The sequence below is a fragment of the Peromyscus eremicus genome, chromosome 11 (genome assembly GCF_949786415.1).
Source record: "Peromyscus eremicus chromosome 11, PerEre_H2_v1, whole genome shotgun sequence".
Taxonomy (NCBI): domain Eukaryota; kingdom Metazoa; phylum Chordata; class Mammalia; order Rodentia; family Cricetidae; genus Peromyscus; species Peromyscus eremicus.
This window is the reverse complement of record NC_081427.1, coordinates 36,079,850-36,097,095: the sequence shown is the minus strand read 5'-3', so window position 1 is coordinate 36,097,095 and position 17,246 is coordinate 36,079,850. Positions and strand designations below refer to the sequence as shown.

General features: G+C 39.4%; 1 protein-coding gene across 1 annotated transcript in view; it reads right to left on the bottom strand.

Moving 5' to 3' along the window:
* The window catches only part of Parp8 (poly(ADP-ribose) polymerase family member 8), a 186,472-nt gene that overhangs the window by 50,578 nt on the left and 118,648 nt on the right, over nucleotides 1-17,246 (bottom strand). Inside the window, exons 9-11 of the mRNA XM_059276249.1 lie at nucleotides 12,925-12,985; nucleotides 12,415-12,505; nucleotides 4,793-4,859 (exon numbers count right to left, since the gene is read on the bottom strand). Of these exons, the coding sequence (XP_059132232.1) occupies nucleotides 4,793-4,859; nucleotides 12,415-12,505; nucleotides 12,925-12,985 (219 nt within the window). The remainder of the gene's footprint in view (nucleotides 1-4,792; nucleotides 4,860-12,414; nucleotides 12,506-12,924; nucleotides 12,986-17,246) is intronic.

Below are 17,246 nucleotides of genomic sequence, written 5' to 3'. Positions count from 1 at the left end.
TGTGGGTGGGTGTTTAACTCTTGTCTTGTTTTGATCAACCCCATCCCACTAAATAAATAAATAAATACAAATAAATAAATAAAAAGATGCTTTGAAAACAGTGCCACAATAGAGCCAGTCCTGTTGATTGTGGGTGAGCCAGCACCAAAGCTGTAAGCATGGGAGAACTGTCCCCGTTATTCATCTGCCATGCAGCCACATGGGCAGGGGAGAGATGCGCCGCCTCCCCCCCGCCCCCGCCCCTCATCAACACCTGAGGCAGTTAGGAGAGCTGGCCCTCGGGTGGGAAGGGCAGGAGATCTGTCCCTGCCTGTCACCAACTGAAACACTCGGGAGAGCAGCCCCTGCATCTTGCCTGGGCAGCACAATAGAGCCAACTCCACTGGCAGAGGTTTGCGCAAGCCAGCCCTGAAATTGTGAGCATGTCACGTGGAGGCAAGGGCAGGAGAGAGATGCCACCACCCCCCATCAATGCCCGAGGCAGGTGGGAGAGCTGGTCCTGAGGTCTCTAAGAGCAGGAGAGCTGGCCCTGCCTCTCATCTGCTGCAGCACTCAGTGGCCCCTACACCACTCCTGGGCAACACAGAAGAGCTAGCCTTGAAGGGGTGGGTGTGGGAGATGGGAGAGCTGACCCTAAGGACTTACAAGCAGAACTGGTCCCACACCTTGGTCATCTCTGCAAGGGGTGAACTCACCAAGGCAATGCAGAAGAGCCCACCCTGGTGGTGAGGACAAGGGAGAGCTGGCAGGCTGACCAACCCAGCAACTATCCAGGCCCACCTTCTTAGAACCAGGGTTATGTGATGGCCCACCCCATCTATGATCTGCTGGAGCACGTGGTGAAGGGACTGGCCCTGCAGACTCAAAGCTGCAGGATCTCCACAACTCAGGGCAACAGCAGGATAATCAAGAGGAGCTCCAGTGAGGGCCCAGCATCAACAGTGTAGCAGCAACCAGATGCCTGGAACCAGGCCAATGATTCTTTGCAATGAATACTTGCAAGTAAAGATACATAGACGAAAGGGTTTACTACATGACTCTCTGTGTCACATTACAGCTTCCATGATGAAATTTCCCCCCCTTTTTTTCTTTTCTTTTTTCTCTTACATTTTATCTGGGGGGGGGTGGTTGTGGGGGCTGCAAGGGCAGAGGGCGAATATGCAGGGACAGGAAATGAATGCATGATGTGAAAGACACAAATAATAAATAAAAAGAAAGCTAAAAGAATAAAAAGCAGTGCCATGGTAACATAATGTAAATGTGCCCCCATGCTCCTCTCCAAGATGGGTAAGCCACAGATTCATGTAAGAAAAAAAAAAAAAACAAAGTCTAACTGAAAAAGTAAATAAATAAATAAAACCAGTTGCACTGGAGAAACCTCCCTAATTCCAGAACAGAAATTTGAAGATGCCCCATGTGAGTCTTTGAAAGAGAACATTGCTATAATGTGCTAAACATCCCTTGTAAATTTAATTTAGCTTTAGAGACACAGAATGTTAAATGTTAAGGGTTAATTATCTGATGCTGCATTTGTGTGCACATCTAGACTCAAAACTGAGCAGCTAAAAGAGCAGCCCCCCCCCCCCCGCTTTAAACGCAATTATGCATAATTCATATCTGAGCAAAGTTACCTTGGTGTAGTGTCATTAAAAACTGGGACAATCAGCCGGGCGGTGGTGGCGCACGCCTTTAATCCCAGCACTCGGGAGGCAGAGCCAGGCGGATCTCAGTGAGTTCGAGGCTAGCCTGGTCTCCAAAGCGAGTTCCAGGAAAGGCGCAAAGCTACACAGAGAAACCCTGTCTCGAAAAACCAAAAAAAAAAAAACTGGGACAATCCTAGAGGTCTAAGATAGGGACAAGCCCAGACATCACATAAGACTTCCGGCACCGGTAAAAAGGAAGCTGACACAGAAAATTGTAAAGTATTTTCTCTTAGAACATTACTCAATAAAGGCTGACATATGATGAAGAGGAAAATTCATTAAACTGAAAGGGAAAGACGTGGGCCGCATCCCGATCAAGGAACTAAACCACTGCAGTAGTGCACAGGGTCAGACAGGCTCTTACTAAATCAAGTTTATGGATCTGGAAGAATAAATAGTCCTTCAAGAATTCTCACGAATTCTAAAAGCTGAAATCCTGATAAGTACAGCACTTATTATTTACATTATGACCACAGTTAACTGGGGCATACATCAGTCTTTTCAGTCAGCTTTTTGGTCCTTATCGAAAGATAGAAGACAACCAGGAAGGATTGGAATGCACAGTAAAGGGAAGCCATGATGTTAAATTAAAACAGCCATGATGGGGACCAGTGAGATGGTTCAGTAGGTTAAAAATGCTTGCTGTGCAGTCTGATAACCCCAGGACTCACATGAAATGGAAGAAGAGAACTGACTTCACAAAACTGTCTTACACACACACATACAAAAATTTTAAAAAGAAGACAATAGATAGATAGATAGATAGATAGATAGATAGATAGATAGATAGATAGATAGATAGATAGACAGACAGACAGACAGACTGAAGGAAAGATAGAACAGTCATGAGAACTAGAATACAGCTTCTTCAAACTATTAAAATAGAAGTAGCAGGTGATCTAGCAACCCCACCTATAAGCATTTATCCAAACAAATAAAATCTGTAGAGAAGAGATTTCTGCACACTCATGTCTGCTGCAGCACTATTCAAAATGGACATGAGATATAAACAAACGAAGGGCCCATCAGAGACGACTACATCGGCTGAGAGTAAGTGCTGCAGACCTGCAATCCCAGCACTGACCCAGGCTGACTGATACTGGAGAGGCCAGCCTGGGCTACCTAGTCAGGCTCTACCTCAAAGAAACCAAAACAATGAAGCATGGGCAAGGACACATGAACCATGCTTCCATAAAGCATCAGAATCCTTTCATTCACAAGGTCATAGATGGAACTGAGGGTCATATTAAGTAACCGAAGGCAAGTAGAGAAGAAAAGCTCTAGGTGCTCTCTTTTCTATGCATCATCTAAATATGTTGGTCTCACTCCTGTGCACAAGATAAATACACTGGTGGGGGGAGGGGCAGTACAGAGGTGGACGGCAGGGAGTTAGAGCATGCAGCACTAACTTACAAAAAGACAGGAATTAGAAGCTCTGTATGCTGTTGCCCAGCACCAGGATCACAGGTAAAGATTCTGTCTGTGTACTTCAAAAAGCTGATTTTGAATATTTTCATCACAGATATGTGATGCTGAAGAAATAAATATTTTGAACTTGTATAGAATCACCATATGCTGTCCCAATACTGTGTGTAATGTTTATGCATTGCTAAAGAAAGAAATATTTTAAAATTAAAAAAAATGATATTTACTAGAAAACAAAAATTTGTATTTTGGTATTATTGACAAAAGTTTAATTTGTAAAGTGAACCATCCCACAATGTGTGTGGTTTCAAAACAGTACATTGCAGGTTTACATAATAAACGTGCATGTTATATGTTGATATGTTTTAAAGTTAAAAGTCAATGGATGAGAAAAGATCTCTCCTGTTCATATGGAGTGGTCTGATATCCTTTTATGGAAGGCTGGGGCTTATCTAGATCCTGTCTGAATAAAGAACTGTGTTCCCTATGCAAGAAAGGTCAGCAAAGGAGACAATGTGGACAGCATAGTTATTCCTTCAGACAAACCCTGAGTACTCAGGATCCACACAGTCTTGCTGGCCCCAACGTCTACACCTTCACATATAACGGAGTGTAACTGACTTCAGAGAAGCTGAAAAGTCAACTCCGATGTCTGTAATGCACCACTTTTCTTCTTAAAGACATAACAGACGCTGCCCTTGTATTCGGCTCTATCAATATTCTTTTTTCTCTTTGCATTTTTTCAAACCCAGGATTTTAGGTGAAACAGACTTAAAAATCAGAAAACAAAAGCCAATTAGAATTTAAAAGAAAAAAAACCACTATCAGTAAGACCCTGTGAGATTTTTATGAGTACAATAAACAAAAACTTGGTTCATCTTTCCTCAACCCTCCCAACCTGTTATCATCCATTTCTACGTCACATCTATTAATAATAACAAAGTATGCCAGAATCTCAGTGACCATATAAATGATAGGTCATAAATGCTAATGATGACATATTAAAGAATGGATCTGCTCATTCAAATAAATTCTAAGCACAGTACGTTTGGGGGGAACCATGTCCATTTGTAAAAAGATAAACTGAGATACTATTAATGAAGGACCAAGAATAAAGAGGAAGAAAATTCACAAAGGAGTGCTTCAAAGGCATCGGCATGGGAAACAGGAATGGCAGCGAGACAGCGAGAGCTAACCAGCTACCATCTCCAGGCCACATGAATAAACAGCAAAACCCGCAACTGAATATTAAGAAGGAGCAGCTGGAAAAGGCTGTAGCTCAGCAGGACAGAAAAAACAAACAAGCCAGCTCAAGGTGAGTCCCATGGGAGAAAGCTTGGTCATCACTGATCCATCTCCCTGCCTGTGCTTTTCTGCTGGACACACCAGAGAGAGAGAGACCCCATGTTCACATGAGCAAGAAGGGTATAGTGTGGGGTGCGGAGAGATGAGTAGATGTGGACGAGAAGCTAGAAGGGCCCGGGAGGCTGGAAAGGGAGCTTTGAGAACTGAATCATGGATGCAGCTCTTTGCACCAAGATGATGTCCTATCCCCAGGGACTCACTTGAACGAGATGTGAGAGAATAAAAACTGAGCAAGGGAACAAAACGGAAAGGCAGTTCTCCTGAAAAGTAATTTACTTTTTACTATTCAGCAAACTTACTTTTTCAGCTGATGTCCCAATCCAAATCGCTCTTTTGTAGAAATCTGAAAGACATCAACTGTGGGCACTGGAAAGAGGGGGGGAAATACAGTTAAATACTGGCTTGAAACTCAGTCACAAAAGATGACTGAATTACTATTAGTGAGCATGTGCACATACACCCACACACATCCGAAGTATGTACACTCTTCTTTGTAGCATTGTTTTAATTATATAAGTGTTAAATATAAGATCATTACAGGCTGTGTATCAATATAAATATCTGCATATGTTACTGTTATAGCACATAGAAATATGAAGAGTAACCTTAAAATGAGCAATAGTTTCAACAACCACACTTAGGACAGTTCAGGGAACGTTTTAAAATTATAAGGGAGACATGCTAGTAAAAAAAACATAACTTTTTAAACAGTGAGCGATGAGGATAAAGCATAGATTTAATTTTCACTGTACATCCTCTTGATGTAGTGCATATTTCACTATATGCATGTGTATATACATACATACGTATAGATGTGTGTGTACATTTAAATAAATAACTCTTAAAATTAGTGACTTACCATAAGTAATTATTTGGAGAAGTGAAATTGATTATTTAACTTTAAGTGTTTTAAATTTGAAATCTTTATTTGGCATTCAAGTGGAAGAGTGAAAACGGCAATAAAAAATAAAAGGCATTAAAAAATAAAAGGCATCAAAAAATAAAAGGTATTAAAGCTGTAAATCTGAAATAGCCATCATAACACATATGTACAGCTGTAACGCCGGAACTACTCAGGGAGGAGAGAATGCTGGGAAAGAGGCTGGACACGACTGGGTGTTCAGGCATCCATCAAAGAAGCCTGGTGAGGAACAGCCAAGAGAGTGGAGACTCCGGAACACTAGCTGAACACACATTCACAAAATGCTTTCAAGAAAGGGAATCAACAGATTAACCAATTAAGACGGCGAGTTAAGATGAGTACTCAACACTGGTCACAGGACTATTTAGCAATACTAAAGTCATGGGGAACATTAATTCGTGTGTGAAGTGACGGCCCCATAATCTGGTCTGAGTGGATTTTAGGAGAGGGGAAAAAAAAGAAAAGAAGGGAGCAGAGAAAACACTCATAATAAAATCTGACAGTAAAGAAAACACAGTACTTTAGGACCAGCTGAAAGGGAATTTGAGGTCAAGGGTTTTATTTAATTTTCCAGATTGCAAAAAGAAATGTTTCTTGATGAGAATCTTCTGGGAGGAAAAAAAGATGGAATAGTACCGGAAGGAAAGGGACAATTGCTGAGGCGTTGTAATCACATGAAAGGGGAGAGAAATTAGTGCAGAAATCACAGCGTGACACCACAGGAGCACCAAACGTGCCCAGAAAAATAAGGGTTGGGACAACTGGAGCCAGTGCTGTCCTTCTTCAGGCCACACTCAGATCACACATGGTCCACGGTTCTTAGCCCACACTGCCTACTCAGGGATGGAAGCACTCCATTCCCTAGACACCCATCAGTTCCACTCTAAAAAAACGGTCTAGCCCTTCCATAAAAGTGAAGGAGACTGCAGACATCAGTCCAATCTCATGTGAGCCAAACAAGATGTCACTGTATTCAAAGAAAAATCCTGAAAATTCAGTGCAATATTTCTTTCAAAGAAAAAGACAAAAAGTGAGTAGCTAGCTCAACAGTTCGATGTGCTTAGTGCTCCAGCAAAGGACCTAGGTTCAGTTCCCAGCACCCACAGAGTCACTCATAAATGTCTGTAACTCCAGCTGCAGGAGACCTGATGCTCTCCTCTGGTGTCTTAGTGCACCCGGCATGCACACAGTGCTCGGACTTAATATGTAGGCAAAACACTCATAAAATAAGAATAAATCTTTAAAAAATAAAATGAAACACATTGTGTCTCCCTAAGATTTCAAAGGTAAAAATATTCTCCCAGGCAGATAAAAAGTGACTAAGAAGGGAAGGGAGAGAAACCTACAGGGCCTTGGCCTACTTTTAAAGTATAGCAAGGTCCAAAGACACTGGAAGAATAAAACCCTTCAGAGGAGAAAGTGTGTGAGATACATTGAGAAAATGGTAACGTTTGATGATGATGTTTGTCCAGCATATATTATAGGTAATTCTAAAAAGTAAATAAACACAATTTTAAAACCTAATCATTCCATAAAAACCCTGACAATAAGTGTCAATACTTTATCAAAATGATTAATTTTAAGGAAACAATAAATAATAAATATCGACTCACTTAGTCACTAGCAATACAATCTAAATGAGCTAAAAACTTAGGGTATACCAAAACAGCTCACAAAACAATACTTTAAAAATATTCCAAAGCCCAAATGATAAAATGACTAATACTGTTAAAATGAATGTAATTAACTATAACTAATTCTATTTAATGAGTTAATATAAAACAACAGTCAAGGAAACAGCATGGAGGGTAGAGAACTTCAATTCTATCTGTAATTTTCATTAACTCTAAAAGCATTTTATAAAACATTTTAACAATGTTTTAAAAACTTAATAACTTCCTCAGAACCAGTAATAATGAGTTGAAGATATAGTGAACTCTAAAGTCCGACTAAGCAAGCCAGTACTTGTGGGTAAACTCATCTGAAACAGTTAAGCTTCATCAAAAGAGAAGGGAAAAGGAGGCTAGAGCTGCACTAATACATAAAACTAGAAACTATGACAAACATCCCTTAGAAGCAAGGTAAATATCACTACTTTAGAGATAGCTGTGGAGTGGTCATTCACAAAGAGAATTTCTATGGCAGTACACCAAACGCTGAGGAAACAGGATCAAAAAAAGGGATGGAAAGAATGGAATGGAGGAAGAGTGCCATGAAAGAGTCTTCAGGACAAGACGTGGCCACTGAACTCATGAACTCACCGCAGCTGTGGTTAGCTGCAAAGGATCCTCGTAAGACTGAGACCCTGCTCAGAAGGCCTTACCCCTCACTGTGGGTCTACAACAGTGGTTCTCAACCTGTGGGTCATGATCCGTTTGAACTCCTTTGGGGGCTGAATAACCCTTCCACAAAGGTTGCTAAAAAGATGCTTAAAACTATCTGCATATCAGATATTTACATTACTATTCACAATAATAGCAAAATTGCAGTTATGAAGTAGAATGAAAATAATTGTATGATTGGGGGGTCACCACAACATTCGGAATTTTACTAAAGGATCGAAGCATTAGGAAGATTGAGAACCACTGGTCTACAGGCAGTGGGGTAACCACTGATAAGTTGCCCATGTTCCAGTAAATAACACTCATACTTATCAATGGAACCATAATTAAATTCAGTGGGAGATACACAGAAACACACACACACACACACACACACACACACACACACACACACCATCAGAGTAGGAGGGATTTGTTGTCAGAAGAAGGGCTTCAGCAGAAGAGTGAAGGAGGTGAGACAGGATAATGGGGGTGAAATTGATGAAAATTCATTATATACATACAGTCTGATCATGTAAGCAAAAGTATAGAGAAGCCAATAATGTGGTACTTTAAACAAAAGAGCTTATTAATGAAAATTGTTCAACATTTTCAACCAAACAGGGTTTTAATCAGGAACTGGACTTACAGATCAAAAAGTTTATGTAACACATATTACTGTAACAAACATAACCATGTTTAAACATATACAATAAAAATTCTTTCTCTTTAATTTCAAAGTGTAAAATGCTTGCCCCATTTCTTCTATTCACAGAAAGATTAGCCCCAACTAAATATTGTTACTTCAAATTAGTGTTGCTCATATATTTCTAAAACACAGGAGTAAATGCTTTTCAAAGAGAACAGTCAAGTAGGTCAGTCTAAATCTTGGATTAGTCATACACTTTTACAAGTTCTTTTCACTATAAATTTTGATACCTTCAAACAAAAACTACAAAAAAAACCTAAAGAAATACTGTCACACTTAATCACACTCCCAACTCCCAAGGCTCAGGGATCATCTCATTAGAGTGGGCAGAAGGACTGTCAGAGCCAGAGGTACTGGATGCATACAGGAAGATGGTGTTTTCTGGACACGGCAAGTTTGTTGCACACATGAATTCAGAGCTGCTGTGGCTAAATGCAAAAGATCAAGCCAGACAAAATCCCAGAATGGATGGGAGCGACTCACTGAGTTCTCCTCCTACCTCAGTGGATCCTGGCAGTTGATGGCTACTGTCAAAGACAGAGTGAGTTTTCTTCAGGGGGGTGAGAGACTACCCAAGCTCCAGTAGATGGCCTACACAACTAGCAACTTGCAATAGTACTAAGTGAATTTAGAAGGTTTTGAAGGAGAGAGACAGAGAAAAAGCTCAGGGGATATATATATATATATATATATATATATATATATATATATATATATATATGGAAAACTCATCAGGGGAGGAAGGGAAGGAATTAGAAGGGAGTGGATTTGATCAAAACGCATTGCATGCATGCATGAAATTCTGAAATAATAAATAAATAATGTAATTACTGTCAACAGTATAACACTGCCTTCTGAGTAAAACTGAATACAAAAAGAGATTTTTCTCACCATTTTATCTGTTTGAAATAATCAAAATTATAAGTTAGGATAAAACTTAATTATCTGTCCTGGAATAATTGGTTGTTCTCTCAGGCACAGTATCTCTACCTCTACTCATATATTATGCATCATAGTTCATTTTAAGTCAAATTCTTCCCCAAATTTTCAAGACAAGAAAGCTGTAACTATGGGAGGAATTTACTGGTAAGATGGATATATAAGTAAAAATTGAACAAGCCCCAATTTAACTAGTGTATAAGAGAATTATGAGAAGAATCAATCAAACCAGGTCTTTCTTATGTTAAATGGATAAGAAAGTTGAGGCGAATTTTGCTATAAAAAGAAGAGTCTAAGCACTTTGCTAGCAAGTGGAAGGCCCTGGGTTTGGTCCTCAGCTCAGGGGTAAAATAAAGAGAAATACAAAGCAACGTCCAGGGTCCTACTAGCTGGTCCCACAGTCTCACCCTGTGAGAGAAAGGGAGCGAAAGGCCACCAATATCAAGTGCATCTCACGCAAGGGGCAACTGAACCACAAGAAAGAGAGTATGTTCTAGGAGACTGACAGTGTGGAGCCAGGTTGGTCAGGCAGGGCCTCCACCCTCAAGAGGCTGTGGCTCCTCTCCCGCCCTGCCCATGTTAGGTTGATGTTGGAACACTGTCCATGAATGAAGCTATGTGAGATTTCTGAGACCCTGTGAGAAAGCTCCAAGGAAAAAAGACAAGAGTCTTGTAATCTCTGTTCCTCCATAACATGGGTTGTTCTTGGCATTTGCTTTTGCATTCCTCCCAGATGTAATAATAAGAGTGGGCGTTATTTTAGATTACCCACCATCTTATCGATAATAATTCAGAACGATGTTTCCAAGCACGGGTTGTCCTCTTGACTGTATTTAGCTTGAACTAAGGTGACCTTGCCCTCCTGACTGTATACAACACAAACCCAAGTGAACTTTGCTCACATGACCTTGCTCAACCTGCAGAATGCCCTCAGAATGTAAGTTGTCCCATGCCCTAAATAAAGTTGGCTATTGCATGAAACCATTTTCCCCTGCCAAATAGAGTGGTAACAGGTCACAATCTCATGGAGACCCGAAGTGAAGATTCGGGGCAAACAGTTTATTAAGACTTGCTCCCAGGAGAACCCAGTAAACTCAGTAAGTGAAGAAAAGACATGGCTGAACAAAGGAGAGCAGCCCAGTAAGGGCACAGATTGAGGTGCAGTCTTTCCTTTGCCTCTGTCTTGTGGGTAGGATGGAAGCATGGATTACATCTCAGAGTTTAAGTAGGCCACTGTCCTCATCTAAGTCATACCCAAACTGTGGGACAAGAATGCCCATATCTACTCTTCCCAGTAAAAAGTGCCCTATGTCTAAGGACAGGCTACTTACTGTCTATGAGCTGCTATCAAGAGCCTTGCAGGGTTGAGGGCATGGTATAAGGATGCCGGACCAAAGCTGGCAAAGGAGCAAGGTGAGTAGCACATAATTCACAGCCCACCTCTCCCACTGTCAAAACTTTTGGATCTCAGTAAGTACGGAACTGTTTTCCTTTCTAATTCTTGTTCAAAGAAAACAAATAAAAATTTACAAAACATACTAAGTTGTGAAAAGCATTTCAGTTCCTGCCGGACTGAGGATGAATCCTGGACAGTCACTGACTGATGACCTCAGGAGATTCAAAATAGATAAAAAATAGAATGGGGGTATACTGTGGGGTCAGTTAGGAACATGGACAAAATGAATATATAGTGTGGACATTCAACTCAACACTGAATTATGAACTAAATCAATGGCATAGTAGATGGCAGACTGGCAAAACCTCAAATACTTGGATATGAGGAATAAAAGAAAGAGAATGACACAGAGTATGAGTGATAATGGAGTTAGTCGTGATCAATACATGTGGTATGACTACATGGACACAGACTTCATTTCCATCTCATAAATAACTCCATTTTATTCCTAGTTTAAATACTAAAAAAAAAAGTTCAGACCAGACATCCCATGTGCTTGAACCATGGTTGGGATAAAGTCAAGTAGGCATACCTTGTCTCAAGAAACATGCTTTGTTTTTTTTGTTTTGTTTTGTTTTGTTTTGTTTTTTGACCTTGTCCAGCATAGTGAAAGGAGCTCAGAGACCTGGATATGTCAAGTGTGAGGCAGACTGTAGTGACTGACATGACATAGGTGCAAACCAGATGATCCTGAATCCACAGTTAGTCATTTTTATACCCAGCATGATGTGTTTCCAACTCAGTGATGCATTTAAACCCTCCAGCTTCATATCCCACATGACTGAAATGCAATGAGGCGAAGCACCACATCAACTGCAGCTAAACCTAAGAAAGCCCATAAAGAACGAAATCTTGGGATGGTTTACTACGCAGTAGTAGGTAATTAGATTAGCGTGAGCAGATGAAATGGAAGTATGATTGATTGTATGTGGGGGGTGGTGGTTACATTCACTGGTTGAAAGACATTTTAGCCATCTCATAAATTTGGGCAAAATTTGTTTTTAGAAGAATCCCTTGTTTTTAATAACTGTCAGTTGAATACAGCAGCACTGTCCTGTATGAATTCAAAACCCAAAAGTGCTGCAGTGACCTCCACTTGTTACGGTTTTCTAAGCTAAATTCTCTGGGAGCCATGGATGAGATTACCAGGAAAATGAAATAATCAAATCTAAGGTCAACCAAACACACACACACACACACACACACACACACACACACACACACACACACATGTATGTATGTATGTATGTATGTATGTATGTATAAACTGTGCTACAACTGTACGCAAAGCCTGTGAGGTTTTATTGTTGGCTTTTTTCCTCGCAGAAACTGTTCAATTTATGTAAGTCTATGTAGTTTAGCATTTTCTATTTTATTTCCTTAATTATAGAGGTGATAAATTTTATTTCCTTAGTTATATAGGTGATAAATCATCTTGCTTAGCACAGAACCTACATCATTATCAAAATACTTAACATTTAAAAGTCAGCAATCAGAATTATCAAAGGAATACCCATTTTGCTTAAAGCACACTATATAGTTAATCTTGAAAACAACAGAGAAACAAGACTAACCTGGGCCATTTAAATACTGTGTAAGTGAACAGTGTAGTCGGACAATAATGGGTTCTGTTCGAATCACTTCCCAGGCCACAGCAATCTCCTCCTGCACAAATACATTGAAAAGATAAGGCTGGCATCTTTTAGACCTTAAAACAACAAACAAATCATAACTTTTCAACTTACACTAATGGAATGCATAAATTGTAAAGGCCTACAAATTATTTCAAAAAACAATGTTGTGTAACAAGGAGGCCAAAGTACTCTTTCATTTTTGCCTCATGTATGACAAATAAAAATGGGAACTTATATAATGAAGTACTATAATTAAAACACAGACGTTTCAGGATATATAGAAAAACAATGAAAAAGATGTATTATCTCAGCTTCATTGATCAGTCTTCATAAATCACTTTAACAAAGCAGTATATAATGGTGCTATAAAACAATCCAAAATTGAGTTTCTTAGGATAAAGATAAAAATACTTTAAATGTGCGGGCGATATTACAGAAATTGATACTTACATCCAGAAAGCTGACATCAATGTGCAGATCAATATCCACATCATCAATAGCTCCATATTCCCTGAAAGCAAAGATTAACATGAATGTTTTCATTTTCCTTAATAGTTAGTATGTGACTGGTTATTGTAATTAAAAATGTAGTCACTAATTCTGATTGCTGACTTTTAAGATTAGAAATGAACTTGGATATGAATAAACTAATTCAGTATACTTGGACTGCCATCTCTTTTTGCCTATTTGTACTACAGAATGCATATATATTATGTATGTATTTGCATACATAAATTCAAGAGTTTCTTGGTCTATCATGGTACCAAACAGTCCCAGTTCTCTGAGTCACATTAGTGTCCCCATGTGACTGCTCCGGTATCACTACCCACTGAGAGGACAAGCAGCTGATTTTAAGGGCAAGAAAACAGTTTCTGACCTGAGGAAATAAAGGGGACATACAATAAAATGTTAATGGATTTTTCTTCTACCTTGGACATGGGTGGGTTGGAAACTGGTCCAGATGCTGTTACTTACACAACACTGTTTAGTTTCATGTCACTGTATCAGACTTCAGGCTACCTACACGAAGAATACAGTGTTGTATATGTTAAGTCAGCACTCTGCCTGTGAGATCTATCTCTGGGTTATATAAAGGCATTATGAAGACCAACTTTTGTACAACATGGTTTTTAATTTAATTAAAACAAATAAGTTGCAGGGTGGTGGTGGTGCACGCCTTTAATCTCAGCACTCAGGAGGCAGAGGCAGGAGGATCTCTGTGAGTTCCAGGCCAGCCTGGTCTACAGAGTGAGATCCAGGAAAGGCACCAAAGCTACACAGAGAAACCGTGTCTCAAAAAAAGAAAAAAAAAAGAAAACAAAAGTAATATTCTTCATATACATGTCTATATGTTCCTATAATTCTTATGAAGTTATGAATAGCACAGAGAATCAGGGATAAAATATGAAAATAACCAAAATTATAGAAGTTAATAGATAATACTTAAATTGAGCTTATAACTGGCAGAAAATATTCTCAGGATTTTATGTCGATGTGATAATTTAATGTCAACAAAACATGGCTTGAGATATAGGTCTACTGAGAAAGTGCTCACTAAGCATACATGAAACCCTGGGATTGATCCCCAGGTATGGTATACAACTATGAATGGTGGTGCATGCCTGTATCCACACTCTGGAGGTAAAGTCAGAAGGATCAGAAGCTACATCGTGAGTTCAAGGTCAGTCTGGATTTTACGAGAAATATAGGAGGGAAAGTGGGAGGGGGAAGGGAAGGTGGGGTGGGGACAGAGAGGGGATCCATAAACATTACAGATACTGTTTCTTACTATTTTCACTGTGTTTGCATATGCCTTATAAAGCAATAAAGTGGCTTATACATCATATCTCTGTAGCAATACTGGGACTTGAATGTTGGTATTTGTCAGTCATTTATACAAGCATTAAACTGGCCCAAAACTCAGTAACCACCACTTTGTAATGAATACCAGTTTAAATATCAAAGAAAAACATTATCAGGTCCTCATGATAACCTTGTGAACTACACAATTAAACATTAATATTAATGAAGAAACTGACAAGCAGGGAAGAAAAAACAAAGGTTGTCAAATGAAATATTAAGAAGTCAATGGGGTTACACTACATAATATCCCACCTTTGCTTGGACACGTAACTCTTACTGAATTCAGTGGGCCACACACACACACACACACACACAAAGCCTTCAGTGGAGGAGTGGTACTTGTTGAGAAGGGTTCCAGTAGAAGGGGGAGGGAAGGAAGGAGGATGAAAATAACTGAAATTGGTTATAAGAATATACGAGGCTGTGAAACAACTAAAAAGTCAATTCAGAGTTTACCCACATACACCCAAATCCAAGCCTGTGGACAGTACATAGAACACAGAGAGACACTCACTGTGTATTGTACACACCAATAATGCAAATACAGTACATGACTGTGCCATGTTTACAGGGTTCTAAGTATAAAACATTATGACTGAATGGGCATATGATTTAATTCACATAATTTGTATAGCTTAATAAAGAAAGAAATCTAGCAGGATCTTTTGGTATTTTTTGTTTCCACGACCAAAGAGGTATAAAGCTAGGAATGATAATTTAACCTCTTCACTTTTTTCCTCAAAAATATGTCAAACCATAAAACACATATTTATTTTTTTAGGAAATATAAAGTATCTCACGCTAACATTTTAACAACTAATTATTGACACAGGAATTGACTTTTTTAAACAACAGCATCATCATATCATCTATGTTCTTCATAAAAAATAAATATCACACATTATATGACATTATACAACAAATATAACAAAAATAAGGACCAAACAAAAACATTTTCTTTATGCCTCTAAGTTACAAGTACAGAAAACTTTTTCTGTGGTGGTGGAGAAAATAAATACTTTTGGAATTTTTGAGCATGGCTGCTGTGGGATGGTCTTCTGTATGCTGTGAATATGTGTTGCTCTCACTGGTTGATAAATAAAGCTATTTTGGCTAATGGTGAAGCAGAATAAGGTTAGGTGGTACATTCAAACTGAAGACGGAGATGAAGAAGGGCAGAGTCAGAGGAGATGCCAGCCAGCCACCCAAGAAGCAAGACGTGAAAGTACTGATAAGCCACCGGCCACATGGCGATAAACAGATTAATAGAAATGGGTTAATTTAAAATATAAGAACTAGCTAATAATAAGTCTGAGTCACGGGCCAAATGGTTTGTAATTAATATTAAGCCTGTGACGGGTTGTTCAGGAACAGGCAGCCGGGAGAAACTGGTTAGTCTACACACGGCCATTCTCGGCTACACACTGTCCTATGTTGCTTTGTTCCTTCCACATTTTCTTTCTGCAACTCCTCTGAAAGGCAAAATTCACTTGTACTCTATCGAGTACCAGAAACAAGCTCAGCGGTCATACTTTAATGACCCTGAGCACAGGCAAATGGTTCATGAAAAACATGGATTATCCAAGTCATACATGTAAAAAGCCGGTCAATGCAGTTATGAGATGTGTGTTGGTTTGAAGGGGATGTCCCCCGTAGTCTAGGGTATTTGAATACTTTGTCCCGACTTGGTGATGCTGTTGGGGAAGTTTGGGAGGCATGGTCTTGTTGGAAGAAGTATGTCATTGGAATGGACTTTGAGGGTTTGAAGTGATTTCAAATTCACTCTGTCTCCTGCTTGTGGTGTGAGGTGTGAGATCTCGGCTTCAGCAGCCTCCTGCCTCCACTCCACATCAGCAACTCTAACCCTCTGGAAAGCTAAGCCCAAACAAACTGTGTCTTCTAAAAGTTGCCCTAGGTATGGTGTTCTCTCACAGCAATAGAAAAGAAGCTAACACAAGATAATCAAATATGTTCAAAAGAAGCTTCTGGGGAGGAAGTGGCCTTGACAACAACCATTCTACTGACGAGGGTTGACCCTTAGAAAATAACAAGGTGAGGGTGCAAAACCTTACCTTGATCAATACATGAAGAGGACAATTCCACTGAATAACAAATAACAAAGAAATACTTACACTATAGTATGTTAATGGTAAAAACTTTTGTTTGGGTCGGCAAGATAGCTCAGTGAATAAAGATCCTTGCTACCGAGCCTGACCTGAGCTTGATCCCCAGAATATAAGTGGTGGAAGAAAGAAAAAATCAACTCCTCCAAGCTCTCCCTTAGACCTCTACAGGCAAATGCTCCCAAGCATACTCCCCTATGCACTCAGGAGCACGTGCAAGTGCACACGTGCACACACACACAAAAAAAAACAAACATATTAAACAATGAAAAGTAAACAGTCTTCCTACTTTTTTGCATTTCTATTTTTCTTAAATCACTTTAGTTTTCATGCTTTTTGTAATGTTCAGTAAAGAGTACATCTGGAAGACCTCCTCTACCTCACCCTCACAGGCCTGGAAGAGTATTTGTATAATAAATACAATGTCTGTTTTAAGTTCATTTTAAAAAGTTACACATTTGATAAAAAACACTTAACCACTGACTAGAAAAGTGATATGATTCTACATATTAGAAACAGAAAAAAAAAGGTACAAAACTAACTCTCTGAGCATCATCAGAGAACATTCTTGAGAGAAAGGGTCTTACTATGTGGCCAAGGTTGGTTTGAAAGTCATGACTCTCCTGACTCAGCTTCACAAGCGTGAGATTATAGGCACGAGTCCCCACGCCTGGCCAGACATCATTATTTTTGCTTCGGTCTCACTCTAGTCTTTCCCATATACAGTAGTTAAAGGATTTTTCTTGTTATTTCTCTTCTTCAACATAATTGGTGCTTTCTTCAAAA